Here is an 18,396-nt window from a genome sequence, read left to right on the forward strand (position 1 = left end):
CAGTGTGACCATCAAATATTTGTACATTTTTATTTTCAAAGGTAAAAAAACGGATGCAGTTTCATGTGTTTTAAATCCTGGAGAATTCCAAATAAAAAACTCACAATACAGTTGCTTATGGTTGTCTTGTAAACATGCACACATACCATATAAATCAGATTAATTCATGCTTTTAATGATTAAAGAAATGCATCCTTTTTTTTTTTTTTGCTGATCCACACAATCTTCACACGTCTCGCCAAATAATGTCGTGGTTATCAGCAGTAAAAATGTCAAAATTACATAATATTTAATTTTTTACATTAAAGCCACATTGGTCCAGACTGAAAGACTTGAACAACTGTTGGATTGATTACCATGAACTTTTTAACATTTATGGTGCCCAGAGGATAAATCCTACTAACTTTGGTGACTGATCCCCTCACGTCTTTTAATCTTGCACCACCATCAGGTTAACATTGTGGTTTTCAATAAAATATGTTCACAACTTCCAGATGTATTGCGATGAAATTAAGTACAGACATTCATACCCCCCTCAGTGTGAATTGTAACTTTGAGGATCCCCTGACCTTTCATCTGGCGCCATCATCAGGTCAAAAGTTTTAATTGTACTGTCTGTAATACTTTGGTTTATGACTAAATACAGTACCTGCAAAACTAATAACATTCCCATCCAAGAGGCATGCTGAAAGGCAAGATGTTTAAAATCTTTGTATTACCATTTGTTGGCAAATAAACATTTAAATACATAGTGTAAATGTTTTATAGGTTGGATTGTTTAAGAATCTAATTAAACATGACAATATAAATGATATATACTATATATTAGATTTTTAAATATCTTATTTACATTTGTATTTTTGTGTATTTGTGGTTATATACTTCAGTAAGTATTAATGATGTTTACTCTTCAAAATGCACTCAATGTCTCTTACTATTACTGGCATCTAGGATAGCATATTTTATTTAAGTATATTATTTATGATATGTGCTGCCTTAGCAAATACCATTGTCACAACTCTTTGAAAACCAAATGTGATCATTGACAAAAATGTTTGTTGATGTTAGGTTGTACATTGTTACCAGTTAGATGAGTGATTTTGGATATGAATCGGTCTAACTGTCAGTATTATATAAAGTCATTCATTTTTACTGTACAGACTCTTAACTTCCCGTTATGAATTTTTATTACTGTAATAATGTTTATAAAAGATAAAACCAGGGTTGTAAAACACTTAACATAGCATGATGTTTCTCTTTCTGATGAGAAAATCGAGTGTACCCTGTCCTGTTGAATCAGGTGTGTGTGAAGGATTTTCCTCAATGAGGTCACGGATGTTGCCCTTTAATGGTAAATATATGAGCTCCACATGGCTTAATAAGCTTGTTTTCCTGCCTACACAAAATATTCGCTCTTTTCTAAGTAAGCGTTGAATTTGTTATCTCCCTAAATCTACAATTGAGGATGAGACATTGCATTGTTTAATCCTTTACATTTGAATTTAAAACACATTTTATTAGTTCTGGCTTTTGAAAGCCTCAAGTTAAAAATGCAAGTCAGAGGGATGTCTACAGAATTTCTCATGATATCAGTTTACATGGTTTAATGAAAGTTATTATACATTTCTAGTAAAGAGTAAATTTGTACTAATGACATGGAATAAAATAATATAAATTGTCAATAGTTCATGTACATTATATCAGAACATGTAAAGAGATGAAGCCAGGATAACATGAGTAACAGGAACTATAATAGCAGAATAATTATACAACATGACACTCACTCTTTGCTTATATAGATTTAAGTGATTCGGGTTTGAGACTTGTTTACTTGATACTTGTTTCACCCCAAAGTTGAGCAAAATTTCAAAGAACATGTGTGATTAATCAAGAGCACCATTTCCTCTTCACTGATAAACATCTCCACGATATGGTGACATGTCAGTGAGTCACTCTCAAACACACACAAGCCTGGCTGTCCCTCTCTCCCATTTGTTTGCATCATTCTCCTAAAGTCAACATGTAGAGGGGACATTGGGTGGTCCCTTTCTGTCAGACCTTTTTATCTATAGCAGTAGCACGTCAGTACAAAGCGGGGTCTAAGTCATGACAGCAGAGCCCCTGACTCAATGCTGCTTTGGTTAATCAGTAACCAGGGTGGGAGCACCGCTGGCCGGGTTAAAGTGAGGGAGCAGAGGAGCCAGCACCTCACTCAGCCCCTCACTCAGCAGCAGCAGACACACACGGTAAGAGCAAACTTTGACTTTATAGCAGTAATTGCCTTTTGATTGTGCAGTACAGTAAATGTACAAACTATTCAGAGATTAGGGGGAATGTTTGGACTCGTATAACTAATGGGATTAATCCATTATGTTCTTAAAAAACAATGTTCTAAATGTCTCAAATGTGTCAAACTGCCTCTCTTTTTTAATTTGAAGGTTATCTTCTTCATAAAAATAAACAGTACAACTAATTTCTGTAAAGTTAATACTTAAAGACAAGGTTATAATGAATCAAATCAAATAAAAATTGTATGGATCTTGACATAAAACATCAGTGATAATGAATCACGCATGTTTTTTGACCTCATCAAGTCACCAGGTACACAGATTGGTTGGTTGTGTATAAGAACATTTGAGTGCACCGGTTTTATTGATAAGAGACCAAGGCCGTGCCCTGTGATACATTTCCAAAAAATCTAGTGTTTGCTCACCTCCTCCAACAGTCCATCAGTCCACATTTCTGCACGTTCATCTCAAAGGATAAAGTCTTATTTTTGCATAAGAGCATTCAGCCAAGTTACTGTCCACAGACATTTAGGTTAATGCATAAGAAGTTTTCATGAAGGAGAGAAGGTTGTCACTTCAACTTATGGTCAACTGCAGTAATTAAAAGTGTTTACTCTGCATTCATTAGGGAGCTCCAGTAACAACATTTCAATGAGCAAATGTGAAATGAACTATCAATGAACTTGTTGATTATTATTTTTAATTATATACTTTATGTGCGTACAAGTTGGATTTGTAACTATCTATATAACTATATCTATTCATTTATTTTAGATTATGTGTTTATTTGTACAGTTATTACAACATAAATGCAGCCAAATTTGTCACAAGTATAATATTTTCCAATCACAGTGAACGGTTTTGTTTTAATATATGGTGACAATTTGGTTTGATTTGTGTCTCCAATCTGAAAGCTGATTTAACAGAATCCAAATAAACAACAAACAATATCCAAATGAAACATCCATCTTATTTGAGTCAGTGAACACATACAAATTCACACACAGACGCACGTAGATGCGTCTTCATTATATATGCAACTTCTGTTGCAGAGGGTAATGCCTGCTCTCATTCACTGACCAGCAGGAGAGAGGACATACAAAGAGCAATCAATTCATCACTGACAGGCCGCTCTATGTCCAATGTTCCTGCCAGCCAATCCTTTCAAGCCACACTAATAGTGATTTAGCATTCACAAGCCACCCAATATGTAGTGCTCAAGAGGCATGCTGATGGGTTGATACACTCAAGGTGATTCATTGTAAACTAAAATATATATGTCTCCCTCCACAGAAGGAATTGTTTTAAGGTGACAACCAACAACAGGTAAAATGCAGATACTGCGGTCACCTCTCGTAGCCTTCCTACTCTGCTGCTACCTCTCAGGAAGCCAAGCTAACCGCGTCTACGTCCACCCCTTCTATCTATTTGCTGCTGAGAATGTCAGCTGCGAGACCCTGCAGACCCAGATGTCCAAGCCTCTGAAGACGCTTCCTGTGGCCCCTCTTGATATTGAAGTCCTGACACCAGATAGTAGAGACCTGTCGACAGTGGACGCACAGAGGCAGAACATCTCAGAGAGGACGGCAGTCCTGGCAGAGCTGTTGAACTCTCTGGGCCTGAGGATGTACCAGGCTGTCAGCAGCAAGCAGCACAGCACTAACACCCTCCTCTCTCCGGTCAACACCATTGGATCCCTCGTCACCTTCTACCTGGGGGCCTCCAAGAAGACAGCAAGCTCGTTCCAGGTCTTGCTTTTGTTTTGTTTTTTTCTCATTGTAGAAAAAAGAAAAAAAAGAATCCTTTACTATTTTGAATGAGAGAATGATCTTGTACATTCATTCAAAGAAGTTCATCTTTCCCTATTCACTCCTTTCCTCCTAGCTTCTACTGGGCCTGAGCAGTAACACCGACCGAGAGGACTGTGTGTCATTAATGGACGGACACAAGGTTCTCAAGACCCTGCAGGGCATTAACTCTCTGGTGGACGACGGGCCGAAAGATGAAATCACAACCCAGGTCTGGACCTTCACTCGCCAGGATGCTCAACTGTCCGAGGACTTTGTTCAAGGCACACAGGACTTCTCTGACACATCGTTCATCCGCAGTGTGGACTTCTCCAGACCTCAAGAGGCTGAGCAGCTGGTGAACAGCTTTGTGGAGAAGACATCAGACGGGAGGGTGAAGGGCGTCTTTAAAGATCTGAACTCCAGCAGCGACCTTCTGTTTGTTTCTTCCTTCAACTTCAAAGGTCTGTCTCTTTTTCTATTTTGTTTTAAACTTCTGTTAAATTGATTTTACAGAATACACACATGAGTTTCATAATGTAAAGTGAAAACTGACTTTGTATTTTAGGACTGAGAATAGATACCACATTTTAAGACTTAAATCTTTATCACAATGCCAGGATGATAATATTAAATGAAGATGGTACCACTTATTATATTTGAATTCATTTCTCAGTACTTTTACCATACAGCACGTTTTAACAAGTACTAGTACAGGGGTACATTCTGAAATTTCTTTATGCATAATTCCTAAAATAACTATACTATAATAATGAATTAATGTGGTGATGGATTCTAAATATTTGAAATGTAGGCTAGCATTGAAATGTTTCTCAATTACAAGGTTGTTGTTTAGCCTAAACAGGTGCAGTGTTGTAACTCTTTATATAGGCCTTTTTTCTACCAAAAATGCTTTGCGCTGTTCAGGGGGTACTTGGCTGAAAAAATATTTCAAAGAGGGTACATTATTGAAAAAAGTTTGAAAACCACTGCCTCACAGTATACGTGTGCCAGTCAAACACACTTAGATTCGTGCAGTTGACCTAAATGCTGATGTACCAAACTGAAAACAGTAATTTCAGAGAGAGAGAGAGAGAGAGAGAGAGAGAGAGAGAGAGAGAGAGGACAGATAATAATGTTCAGAGTTCTGCCAACTACTGCCCCACTTTGCAGTACTTGATTTATTTTTTTTTTTTTTGGTTGTGTCTGTTTAGGCAACTGGAGGACAGCTTTTCAACCAGAGAAGACCTCCTTGCAGGAGTTTCATGTGGATGAAACAACAACAGTAATGGCTCCACTGATGACCCACACGGGTCAGTACTACTACCTGAATGATAAGGTAAATCTTAGTTTAGGAAATGTTGTTTTTTTATGCATATTTGTTGACTCATTTGTGTATTTCAGTTCACCACATATTTGCAGCTGTAAACTATGAAATGTACTCGGGTGAGGACTCATCTGTGATATTCTTTCTTTTGTTACCATGAAGGTACGGCGGTGTACAGTTGTGAAGCTGTCTCTGAGCAAACGGTCCTATATGTTGTTGGTCCTGCCTCATGAAGGGGCCAGCCTCCAGGATATTGAGTCTAAGCTCACTACGCGCACTGATGTCATGTCTGGCTGGCACCAGAGCCTCCAGGAGGGGTGAGTATTGTGTAAATCCAGACCTACATGTGTATCACCTCCGATGCTTGATAACCTTACATACATACAATATCACAAGCTGATGGACTAAAAATTCTGAAGCATGTTAGCATGTTATGTCCCCATCCATTTAAATTCCATCAACGTAATGTTCAGTTATATGATCAATCAAGTCAGTGATATGTATTTCTGTTCAAATGTCACTTTTTAAGATAATATACTTTATTGTTATTGCATGTTAAACACAATGACATTTTGTTTGGCAGTAATCTACTCCACTAAGCAGCATATATCAATATATTTATTAAAAAAGGAAATACATACATATATATATATATATATTAATATAGTCATAGTCATATTGTACATATGTGATGCATACAATTATATAAATAAAAGAAATACCATGATTAGCTCATTCTAAAATGTTAGGCCTAGTTTGTGTAATTACAACTTATTGCATGATACGTGTGTCTTAGTTACAATTGCAGTTTGTATTATTAATAAGTGATGAAACCTACATTCATCATAACAACTTGCCAGCAAGTTACATATATCTATATTTACAAAACGTTTTTGGGCTGTACTATTTTCCATCATTTTACCAAAACAAAACTGGAATTTTCATCACTTTAAAAAAAGAGTTCCTGGTTTTACAGTAAAAGCCATTTTATTGGCTTTAAGTTAAAATACCTTAGTTAGTAACGGTTTATCAGTCATAATAATAATAATAATAATAATAGGTCATCGTATTAATGTAGAGCAAATGGGGCTATAGGTTTTAAGGGCAGAAAGAGTCGGTTACAGTCCCATTTCAGTTCAAATACTTTTCACTTTTCATTTTCATTTCACAAACTTAAAACCGGTCTCCCATTCTGTCCATCCACCCAGTCTTTTGGAGCTGTCCCTCCCGAAGTTCTCAATATCTTCTGTGACTGATCTGCATGACCTGCTGACCAACATGAATCCAGAAATTGAGGCCGAGCTGTTGGGCTCCCAGGCTGAGTTCAGCCAACTCAGCAACATCAAACCCTTCACTATAGATAAGGTGAACTAAATCAGTGTTGATCTTATCATTTTAACACTCACTTTATGTGTGCATCATTAACAGATCTCTCTCTGTGTCCTCTCAGGCAGTCAACAAGGTGTTGTTTGAGATGTCAGAGGAAGGAGCAGAACCTCAGGACAAGATCCAGGAAGAGGGCGTCCCTGTGAAACTGTCAATCAACCGGCCGTTCTTCTTTTCTGTCATAGAGGGAGATTTTAACGCCATCCTCATGTTGGGCAAGATCACAAATCCTACACTGTAAAGTTATATAGTACTTAAAAATTCATTTAGATCATACCTGAGTTTTCTAGCTGAAATAATGCCCACATACATTTCATGAGGAACGAAGAACAACCCGGCTCAAGAAGGATCTATCAATATTCGACAGTTATCTTTCACCACCGAGCGGACTGGCGATCCCTGTGTATTTATGAAAAGCTGTTACTTTAAGATGTTTTCAAGCAGCCTGTTAAAAATCATAATTTGTTTTATTTCTGTACAATGTATCATGGCAGAGTGCTGTACAGTATTTTTCAGTAGAGTAGGTACAGTAACTAATACTTTGTATATTGTAACTAAGAGTCTATTTTTGTTTTGTTACGATTGATGTCATTGTTTTCCATCAGGGTTTCAGATAAAGTCATTAACATTTCAATGCTTCAAATGAGTATTAATATTATATTATAATAATATCACCGCCTAATACAATTTAGTGTATACTGAATGTTGAGTAGATATTAAGAGCTATGCACTACCTGTTACAAGACCCTATGTCTGTATTTTAATAATGGAGCCATCTGCAAATCATAAAATCTGTAACAAAGGTATTATAATGTTAGGTTGGTCATTGTAGTAGAAACATTCTATTACATCTAAAACACATGAATTCATGTGTGAAATAACACAGAAATAGGCATATTAGTTTTACTGAATGGTGACAGGACAGTAGCTTCTTGCTTGTCATGCCCAGACAAACCAAAATATAAAACCAGTTATTTAAGGCCAAATTTTCAGTTTTCAAAGAGCCCAGTTTGACTTTGATTTAGAAATATTTGTGGTTCATCGATATGTAGCATTTATTGTTAGTCCTGAGGGAAAAAAAATGTATGCAGTCCAAACGGACCTTCATATTACAACACCAAAAATCAACACTGTATTCAAAGTTCTTTATTGTATCCCCAAGTTAATTATACTACACAACTTTGATTTTGACAAAAAATGCACGTTACACACTAACATACTTCTTTATTTGAGATTAATCCTTTACCAAATATCAGAAGTTAGATGAATATTGTTTAATTGAAATTCTCTCTTCACAACTTAGATTTGAGACTCTTGTAATGCAACATTTAGCCCAACGTATAATGATCAACACAATAATTTTCTGTAGAGCACTACATATCACCAGCATCAATAATTTTGCGAAAAACTTTTCATGAAGATAGTACCATGCAGTCCCTTTTATTCACAGCAGAACCAATGGTGATCCAGGCTCACCTACAGACAGTAGTTTCTCTGCTGTTTCCAACAACAATTTACAGTTTGATCAGACGCAACTCTGGCAGGTTCCTGTTGTTGAAATGTTTGTGCAGTGTAACAATGTTTTTGTACAAAGGAATTTCAGTAGTGTCAGTTCTTGTTACATTCTTCGTGGTCTGATCATCATAAACTGTAACCAGACCATGACTTCGGCCCGGACTGGTACAAATGTGTTTTATTCCTTCACAAGTCCTCAGGCAAAGCAGCATGTTAATAGGTTTCCCTTACTATGGAGTCAACTTTTTACTAGGTGTGTTCAGCGAGCTCTCGGGCCTCTCTAACCAGGTCCATCAGAGTGGAGAACATGGAGATGTCACTTGGCTGAAGACCCATCTTCTGGATCTGAGACACGCAACAGTACAGAGCAGTGTAAGAGAGAATCAGCAAAAGCATTTCAGATGACACTGAAGTTTATAATGGAACTTAGTAGCAGTGTGTGTGTGTGTGTGTGTGTGTGTGTGTGTGTGTGTATATATATATATATATATATATTTATATTTATTAGGGCTGCACGATATGACCTAAAATCAAAATCACGATTAATTGCACATTTTACCTCCATAACGATAAATGAACGATAATTAATCACGTTGTTCTAAATCATCTTTTCTGAAGCCAAAATGTTTCCAGACGACGGACACTGCGTTTTTTTTGGGCACAGGTTGCTCAGTTGACCTGGACTCGGTGTTAGAGTTATCCTCCATTATGCATTCCATGCGGCGGACTGGTCCGGGCCAAGTCACGTGACTACACACGCAATAGAATGTTTTTAAGGAGAAAGTAGGCCTATCAACAGGAATAAATTATCGAAATAATCATCATGGGAAAAATATGTCGATAACAGCTTCAGAATTTCAATGTCGATACATTTTCGATTAATCGTCCAGCCCTAATATATATATATATATGTTTAAATATGTCTCCAAACGTGTCTGTCCTCGTCAAATGTCACCTACCTGTTCCCCCAGGTATTCCACATCCAGTGCCAGTTGCAGTCGGATCTTGCTGTCATCTGTAGGTCCACCGTTTGCTCCCGCCGTGGTAGTCGTGCTTGCACCTTTTCTGGCTTGTTTTAATCGCTTCAGACTCTCCTCCATCTTTCTCACTGAGCTCAGCACCTCTGAGATGGTCTCATAGTACCTGGACACAAGAAAGGTGGAAAATGAAAGTGGGAAACACAAACTTTGTCAGTTGCCACTGGAAAGATTTATAAAAGAAATACAATTTTCAGAAAGATATATTGTTTTTCAATTATATTAAAAGGAAAAGCTCATTCGGTAAACCTCATAGGCACAGGCAATACTTTCTATTCAACACTGGTACTGTATCTGGGTCTATTTATGTTTGCAGGTGTGTTAGCTCACCTCTGTGTGCAGTCAGACAGTGCAACTCGCAGCCACTCTTGTGCTGTAATGGGGGTGACCAGGCCTGTTGAGTCGGTCAGTAACTGATGTAACGGGCGTAAGGCATTGTCCATGTAGGCGGATGCACGCACTGGCAGATCCTGTTCAGGGAGGAAGTAAAATGTTTTACGGACAGCAAGGTTTTTTACAAACACGTTGGTAGTAAAGACACACATTTCAATTTGTGCTTGTGTTAAGGATTGCTGAATTTGAAGCACTTTGTTCATGTTGAGGATTGGGAGTGGCAGTTGACATCCTGACCGACCACTTAGCTTCCTGTCTATTAAACTATTATTGTAAAACTGTGTTCCGGGACTCAATGGTGTTTTTTTGCCTCCACCGGCTCCTTCCAGGCAGCGCTGCGACCGCTACCTTCAAGGCACCTAACCCTAACCTTAACCCTAATCCTAACCATAACCATAACCAGCGCCTAATCCTCGTGCCTTCCAGGCAGCGCTGCCTGGAAGGAGCCGTTGGGGGCAAAAAACACAGATAAACTGTTCCGGGCTACATTTTCTTAGTGTGGAGCCATGCAGTTGTCAGTAATATCAAAATTGTGTAAAGTGTGAATTGTGCAGCTCTATTAAGCAGGAAAACATGAATAAAGAATCAGACTCAGTATCAGCAGATATTTTATATTATATATTTAGTATTATAGGTAATTTAAGGACTTGGATGACATTCAGAGGGAATAAAACTTGATCGGGACATCCTTTTAAATGGTTATCAGTGCATCTCTGTGCTGTATGCTATCAGTGTTTTCCCTGTGAGTGAGCAAGTGAGTGGAGGAATGAATAAAAGAATGAGCATGTTTGACAGAAAGATTATTAGCACAAGTTTAACAAACTGCAAATTAAGTCCAGTAAGTGGGGTAAGTCATTTTGTCAAAACTGCCATTTCCAAGGTCAATTATGAACATTTAAGCTCAATGATGTGCTTCACGTACAAGAAATCTCTTAAAAGCGTTCCCAGCCTTATAATGAAACATTATTTAGTTCATTAGTATTCTGTGTTAGAGCTAATATGAATGTTAAAATCAAATGCCATTCATGTATTAACATGCATAATGACTCAGAGTTCCAGTTTCATTAAAATCTGGCCGGTCAATGCATTTCAAAATGTCACATTCTGACCTTTAATTATAGTATTTCCATCAGTTAAAAAAAGAAAATGGGTAGGCCACAACTGAGTTCCAAGTGCATTAGCCCTCCAGGTTTTGTCTAAATCACACAAACAGTGCTCCCAATGTTGAGAGAGAAATGAGAGAATATTATATGATGACATAGGAGAAACATGTAAGCATGCATGTTTTGCAGCTTCGCTGACCTTATTAGTCCTGCGGTAGAGTCGTGGAACCTCGGAGGCACTCTTCAGGAAGCGGTAACTGCGTTCAGTCAGATGCTGGGTCATCCTGGTGTTCAGAGTGGGAATGCTACTTGACAGACAAGCCTTGGAGTCTGTTAGAGCATCTGACATAGAAGAGAGCACTAGTAAATGCAAAAGTACACACACAGTACTAAAGCCCTGGTGCTTAACCCGGGGACAGTGAGCAAGGAAGGACAAGAGTCAGGGACTGATTATATTAAGTGACTGAGATGTTGTCTTTGAAGATGCCATGCTAAAAAGCCTGTCGGGGATTGGATGGCATGTTCTTCATAAAAAATAAGACCACATCAGATAAAGTGCAGTAATTCTACCAATAAACAAAGAAATTCCACTAATATTACAGTTTCTATTCAGAGAAACATCCAGGTGTTATATAGTAGTTTAATAAAAATGTCCTGCACATTTTTTTCCTCATTTCCTGAGAAAACATTGCAGAGTAAAGAGTATCAAACACTGCAAAAGGAAGAGAAAAGCTTAAATGACTTCCATATGCAATGTGTGGGTAGCTTACCTTCCACAATAGCAAAGTTTTTGAATCCGATGGCTTCTAACCGCTGTCTGACCATCTCTGACACCTCTGATATCTAAGAGAAAGACGAACAAGCTGTCAGTGTGGAAACAATAAAGTGGAAAACCATTATAAAATTCTCAAAAACAGACACTTTGTATGATGTAAAAGACCCCATTAAGTCTACAATATATATGTACGCGTTTCCTTTGTGTGTGTGTACCTGCTCCTGCAGCTTTTGAATGTCAGCTGCGATGTAGACCAGCTGTTTGGTGGACAGGGAGGCTGGACTCCCACTCTCACTGCCGCCCTCATCCACTGACGTTCGGCTGGAAGTGGAGGAGGCCGAGCTTGGCAGAGGCCTGGTTGGCTCTTTGGTCACCTCAGGGGTTGGACTCTTTGTCAACACCTGCGCGGACACGAAATCAAGATGAGGAACGAGAGAAAGCAACAACAACATGCCTATTCATTTGCATTCTGCTCTGTTGGAATTGCTGCTCTTAAACAGAATATTTAAATCATTATAGTCCTCCTCTGGTATATTTAAATGTACCTCGTCAAGAAACTTGGCATATCGTGCGTAGAGCTGCAGCGTAAGCTTCCAGAAGCGATGGGCCAGAGGTGACAAGTAGACTTTGTCCGACCAACATCTCATTAGGCAGGACCACAACACCTCAGATACCTGCAGGTGGTATGCACTGCCAGCTGGGCATGAGCAGACACAGATACACAGTTAATGCAGGTAAAGTATTAGGTACACACTGGCGTTCATGATAAATAATAATATACTACCTGGTGCTGCCTCTAGTCCATCACTGATGGCGTTCTCTAGACTTCCTGCTATTTCCTTGTACCTAGAAACACAAGGAGAGAAAAAAACAAGCAATGTGTTGTCAGCTTATTTCTTGCATCAGCTTGGATGTACTTGACGTAAAACACCACTGTATGCGTTGGAAATTGTGGACTTTCCAGAAAAGTTGAACTCTGATCCTGATCATTACAGTGTGTGCGTGTTTGTGGGGGCGGGAGGAGGTTGACAAACAGTGGACAACTTCTCTACTGTTTCAAACGGATCAATGGCCATTCAGTCAAGGTCCAGTGTCATGTTTATGGGCTATGTTTAGTAATACGCTGACACACATCCTCAGTTAACATTTTGCATCTTGTCATCACTCTGCATGAAACTCACACCCATGTGCAATTTTCCACACTCGTATAAAAATGGGCATTGTTCAACTTGTGGACGCCAACTTGTCCGTTTCCCGTAAAAAATGCTGGCAGGTTGCTATTTTAATCAAAGCATTCTCTTGAGTTCTTAAAGTGAGACCAGTCAATTCTTCAAAATACATGCTGCTCAGAAATTCCACCTTCACCAACATCTGTCTAGATTCCTTCAAGCTGAGGTCTAACTTAAGATCAAAACACACCTATAAGTAAAAGTGTATGTAAGGCTGCGTATATGTATGAATGTCATTCTAAACCAAAATGTCGATTAGCTTAAAGGAATAGTTTGACATAATACGCAGATACTAATAATGAATGTTGGATTGTCGGTTTTCGGAGTGTTACAGATATGGACACAGCCCCCTCTGATCTGTCTGAAAGGTGTAGGGGGAGGGGGATTTCCAACTATCTGACAAGCGCTTCCAAAAAATCATACTGCCAGCTCTTCCTGTCTCAGCCAAGAAATAGTATACATAAACCCGGAAAACCACAGACTGTTGTTCCGCCAGGCTACCTGTCTCCCTCTGTTACCAGTCGTCATGCTGAGCTAAGCTAAGCCTCTCCGGGCTCCAGCTTCATATTAAACAGACAGACATGAGAGTGGCATCGATCTTCTCATATAACTTTCATCTGAAAGCAAATAAGGGTGTTTACAAAAATATCAAACTATTCCCTAAAAGAAATACGTTTTTGTACTTTCAACAAATGAGGATAAGGAATGAACATTAGCATACTTTTTCAAAGGATACATAGCATTTTTGATTAAGGGTGAAGCCTACAGTTTACAAAATAATAATTTGCTCTAGAAAGAGACATGGGGCCCTCGTGACCTCGTGTACTGTACATAGTGTAATCTATAGGCTGTTAGTATGTATAGAGTATAGATCCTATCGAGGTAATATGCACCGTAGCTGAAAGTAGACAGGCAGGTTCCATTTGTTGTGGAAGCTGGTATATGATGGGTGTACCCTCAGTCTCTTCACACTGGCCTGCGAGCTGCACTGACGCTCAAACCTTCGCACAAACTCCATACTCGCGCTGTAACGCTAGAAAAGAAGATAAAGAGTCAACAGAAAAAAAAACACAGAGGTGAAACTACTCAATCTCACACTGAATTATGCGACACAAAACTTTTACTAACAGCAAAAACATACACACAGCAACTGTGTCAATCTGGCTGTACCTCATAGAATATGTCAGGGTTTCCAGGGTTGAAGAGGTAGGCCAACCTCTCCTCTATCCCTTTGATTATCTCCGGCCACACAGAGTTCACCAGAAAATCATAACCTGGCACAGCGTCAGCTTTATCACTAAGGAGAGAGGAAACATCAGCATATTAAAAATATGTTATGATATCATCTACTTTGGTCACTCAGCCAGTGATTCATTCATGTGCACAATCTAGGAGTTGTAGTTGTTCAAATATGTTGACATGATGCATGGTAATTCTATGAAAGCAAAATAAATAAATATCAATCATGTGTGTGTGTGTGGTCAATATGCTAAATGCAACAGCTCCAACAGATGAAAGCAGACAAGTGTTGCTTGATCTATGCATGCTTTGAATGAATTTGCCTCCATGATAACATCAATACCTGGATATGGCTCCCCCAGTCACCTCTCTAAGCAGTCTACAGTGATGAGGAACAAACTCCAACAGTCTAGAGTACATCAACTGGAGACCATTCGGACTGGACTTCACCACCTCTGCTACTATTACCTAAAAGAAGGTAAGAAGAGGAGAGGATATTCTGTTAAAGTTATCATTTAATGTCTTCAAAAAAGCAGCAACTCACTTGGATCGAGGGTCTACCAAAACATGCGTGGTATGTTTACCTGGTCCATATATGGCTTGACGAGCACCTGTCCTACCAGGGCCTCAGCATCTCGAGTCTTGTCTATGGTGGCATACGTCCTCAGGCAGTGACGCACCATGTCCACATTGGATGTTTGCAGACCCTCGATCAGCACGCCCTCCAGAGATTGCTGCAGCATGGAGGTGATCCCTGCGATACGCTGCCAGAGGACACAAACAAGTATTGGAAAATATTCCAACAGAGCATATTCCAGCAAACACACAGACCAAGTAAATCAATGTGAAATCTAGGATGAAATATTTAGAGATATTTAGGACTGCACAGAAGCTAATTATCTTTGTCAATTAATTATAGGACTGATGGATTGACAGAAGAGCAGCCAGACAGACAAACCGACTCATTAACTGAGTTAACTGATTATTAATTCATCAGCTGTCTGACTGATTGAGCCGTTAACACTTACAGGTCTGACTTTGTCCAGTAGGGGCATGCCTTTGCTCTGTACAGCGTGGAACTGCAGCTGGTTGAATTCTGTAGCAATCCTCTCCAGGATCTGACCTGCTAACAAGGGACTGTAAATATACAGACAGACATGAAGTCAGAAGCTGAATACTACATCCCTGCAGAATCAAGCTCAAACTATTTGAACCTCTGGTGTGCTCAAGATTACAAATATAGCTTTTCACGCTACAGCTTTAAAATAAAGATAGATACACAAATTTATAACCAGGACATTTTCTATCTCATCTAATCTGTCTATTGATAGACATCCTATTTGTGATACCTGGTTAGGCAGAATGTTGAAATGCAAATATTGAAACAAACTGCGCACATTCAACTAAGTTATCTATCAAGTGAAGCCAGCATGTCAGTTTCCCACCTGCTGATTTCCAGAGAGCTGGATTCCTTGGAGCTCTGTGAGTGGAGGATCTTCTCAATCTTCTCCACTGAACTCACCACCTGAATCAGCCTCAATACACACACCTGATGGATGGGACGATAAAAGGAAGATGATAATTCATTGAGATCGTCCCACAGAGTAGACATAAGTCTACTCTTCTACATTAAAAATTGCAAAACAAGGAATTGCTATAAAATCATTTGAAAACTCGTAAATCGTCTGTATTGCCTGTTGAAACACCATGTTCGCAATTTGGCATGGACATGCCATACTTGACTGTCACTGAGCATTGTAAATGTGATCATACATTTAGTTAATGATGAATACTAAATATTAGAAAGAGCCAAACCTTTTTTTTCTGCAAATCTTCCTGTTTGGTTAGCTGGTTGTCTATTGCCTGAATCACCTCACTCACACAGGACCGCAGACTCTGGAACAGATAAGAGTCAGAAACATGCATGAACACTCTGGGGCAGTACTTAATCAGAGCTCACAGCATACCTAATCAGAACACATACCATAACCTCCTCTCGTAACTGTCCCAATGGCACAGACAGCTGATTGAGGGCTTTGTCCATCCCCACCTAAGATGAGTGAGCATAGGTCTGACATTAGAATCTGTCTACTCTCACACCTAACAGTACTGAACTTTTTAGGCTGAAAATACACTACAATACCAATATATCTGTGATCATATCAATTAAAAGCAAGGACTTGCCGATTCAGAGGTCGGGCTCCAGAGCATATTAGAATATATTTTTGTTGATAAGGTCAATATTGCCTTTTGGACATTATAAGAGAATATTTCTCAATAAACCACTGATTTCTAGATGCCCTCCCTGTCTCATGTGGACTACAAGCTCTTAGGAGTGCTACTGGCTGTTGGTTGTTCAGTCCACAATGCACAACCACATTAATAACAACTGACCAGGTTGGTGGAGAGGTTAACAAAGTCGGCATAGTCCTTGTTGATGAGCTCCACCATGGCCGTTTTCAGCAGCTTATAGTAGAGCTCCAGGTCCTCCCTCATCTCCTCCAGCTGGACCTGCTTCCGACACCCCGACACAAACTGGTCAACGTCAAAGTCATCCTGGAAGAAAGAGAGACAACCGACAGCAACATCAGTCAGACCTGAGGGATACAGTCAGACACACTTATAGCGGCAGCCATGCATACAATGATACCCAGTATTACTAACAGAAAACGAAGAGAGAAAATCGACTTAGCTACAAACTGACTGACCAAAATGACAAAAACGTCATACAGAATTAAGAAACAGGAGCATCCAGTAATAGTAGCTAATGCCAGCTAGTTTAACAGCATATAAGCTATCGTTAGCGCGTTAACAAACTTAACGAATTCTTACCTTCATAAAAACATCCTTGTCGAAGCACAAAGAATCTGGTCCCTTTGGTAGATTCATGTTGGATTATAAAACACAGCTACAACATACAAATGTAGAAGCGTCCTGCCAGAGTAATAGGTCCAGCTAGCTGCTGCAACCAAGCTTCCGCAAACATGGCAAGCGCACCGACGAGGAAGAAGAGTGAGGAGGACCACTACAATAACACTATAGCCATGCTGCAGCGCCCTCTAGAGGCAAGAAGAGGTCGATATAATGTGGCCAGGCAAGGTTGTCGCTTCTCAATATACAGCATTGAAACAACCGTCTTTGAAAATGCACCGCAGGTAATAAGTCTAATAGACTCCTTTAAATGGATGATGAGTTCATTAAATGCTGCTGTCATAGGCTAATATTTGGAAAGTATTAGTCTATTTGGAACCGTGCAAAATATGAAATATAAATATATATCAGACCGTTTCAAAGAAACAATCAAACAAACAAATAAACAAATATAGAAAGTCATGTCAGTGCCCTTTGTAATCAAGACGATCCTCTGTCTTGACACTGACCAGAGATCATTACCAGATGTTTATGGCTATTGGACAGGATGTTGAATAAACAAAGGCACAATATATGCCCCCACAGAAGGGCAATACAGGCACCATAATGACCCTACCAACCAGCAAATTCTGATAACATATCCTTTTTTTTTTTAGCTCATAAGTGCTGCAGAAGGTTGAGGGGTTGTTTAGGGTCTCCAAAATGCATGGTAGTCTCTGTCCACCAAATAAAGGTATCTGAGCCTAATCATTGGAAATAAATGGTAAAAGTAAAAACCTAAAAAAAATGACAAGCAATATGGAAGGTGGAGATTGCATGTTCATTCTTGATCTTGGAAAGTTGACAAAACAATCTCACCACAAAGTATATTCGGTAGCTCTTCGGCAGCTTTTGATTGTATCACATTAATTTTATCAGCAGATTGAGTTTTTGTGCAGATGTCATTGAATAAATGTTCAGATTGTTATTTTTCTTAGCACTTTAAGGACTTCTTGCTCCCTGTTGGCTTAAAATTTGACACTGAAAGTTCATTCTTGACCCTGAAAAATGTAGTTGACAAACCAATCAAATAGACAATGTCCATGACAGCTGACATCTGCTAAGGAAGATCTTGTGGCCTACTAGGATCAAAAGCTCTGAACAGCTATGGACCTTGGTGGGTCAGCTACTTTTCATTCCTGTTAATATAGGAGTTTGTAAACATTTTTATTTTTATTATTATTTGTAAATAGGGGTGTAGCATCCTGAAAAACATAATTATATGTTTAATGCTATTAATTGAATTGATTTTTTAGTGGGGGTTATCCTGCCATGCTATCCTTTTTTGTGTCCAACATTTTATTACGATATTATTTTACCATTAACCATCATATTTTACCACATTTTAGCTCCAGCAGCTCCCATCAGCCGCTCCTCTTTAAGTTTGGATGAGAAAATGCATCTTAT

At 39.0% G+C, this 18,396-nt stretch overlaps 2 protein-coding genes across 4 annotated transcripts; one reads left to right on the forward strand and one right to left on the reverse strand.

Moving 5' to 3' along the window:
• Window positions 1-3,603: 3,603 nt before the first annotated feature.
• Window positions 3,604-7,276, forward strand: agt (angiotensinogen). The gene is made up of 6 exons (XM_078273302.1): window positions 3,604-4,036; window positions 4,173-4,539; window positions 5,290-5,414; window positions 5,565-5,719; window positions 6,611-6,767; window positions 6,853-7,276. Exons 1-6 carry the CDS (start codon window positions 3,620-3,622, stop codon window positions 7,027-7,029), a joined length of 1,398 nt encoding a protein of 465 aa, XP_078129428.1. The 5' UTR covers window positions 3,604-3,619; the 3' UTR covers window positions 7,030-7,276.
• Window positions 7,277-7,919: 643 nt separating this feature from the next.
• On the reverse strand, window positions 7,920-17,079 carry cog2 (component of oligomeric golgi complex 2). Of its 3 annotated transcripts, none has more exons than XM_078272587.1 (18): window positions 16,912-17,079; window positions 16,474-16,635; window positions 16,064-16,129; window positions 15,895-15,975; window positions 15,525-15,628; window positions 15,108-15,216; window positions 14,664-14,843; window positions 14,423-14,547; window positions 14,011-14,137; window positions 13,734-13,873; window positions 12,396-12,457; window positions 12,157-12,308; window positions 11,827-12,012; window positions 11,607-11,679; window positions 11,036-11,178; window positions 9,671-9,810; window positions 9,263-9,446; window positions 7,920-8,648 (listed from the first exon to the last, which is right to left on the reverse strand). In XM_078272587.1, the coding sequence occupies exons 1-18, from the start codon at window positions 16,966-16,968 to the stop codon at window positions 8,553-8,555; spliced, it is 2,187 nt and encodes a 728-aa protein (XP_078128713.1). In that variant the 5' UTR covers window positions 16,969-17,079; the 3' UTR covers window positions 7,920-8,552. The 3 variants fall into 3 exon arrangements, with proteins under 3 accessions (XP_078128713.1, XP_078128715.1, XP_078128714.1); XM_078272589.1 differs by having other exon boundaries at window positions 16,474-16,676; window positions 16,912-17,075; XM_078272588.1 differs by lacking the exon at window positions 16,064-16,129.
• Window positions 17,080-18,396: the final 1,317 nt, after the last annotated feature.

Source organism: Sander vitreus, chromosome 17 (genome assembly GCF_031162955.1).
Source record: "Sander vitreus isolate 19-12246 chromosome 17, sanVit1, whole genome shotgun sequence".
Lineage (NCBI taxonomy): Eukaryota > Metazoa > Chordata > Actinopteri > Perciformes > Percidae > Sander > Sander vitreus.

Coding starts and splice junctions, on each gene's coding strand:
- agt (XM_078273302.1), top strand. CDS start 3,620: ATGCAGATACTGCGGTCACCTCTCGTAGCCTTCCTACTCTGCTGCTAC. Junction 4,037..4,172: donor AGACAGCAAGCTCGTTCCAG/GTCTTGCTTTTG, acceptor CTTTCCTCCTAG/CTTCTACTGGGCCTGAGCAG. Junction 6,768..6,852: donor AACCCTTCACTATAGATAAG/GTGAACTAAATC, acceptor GTGTCCTCTCAG/GCAGTCAACAAGGTGTTGTT.
- cog2 (XM_078272587.1), bottom strand. CDS start 16,968: ATGAATCTACCAAAGGGACCAGATTCTTTGTGCTTCGACAAGGATGTT. Junction 12,309..12,395: donor TGGACTAGAGGCAGCACCAG/GTAGTATATTAT, acceptor GCTCATGCCCAG/CTGGCAGTGCATACCACCTG. Junction 11,179..11,606: donor AAACTTTGCTATTGTGGAAG/GTAAGCTACCCA, acceptor CTTCTATGTCAG/ATGCTCTAACAGACTCCAAG.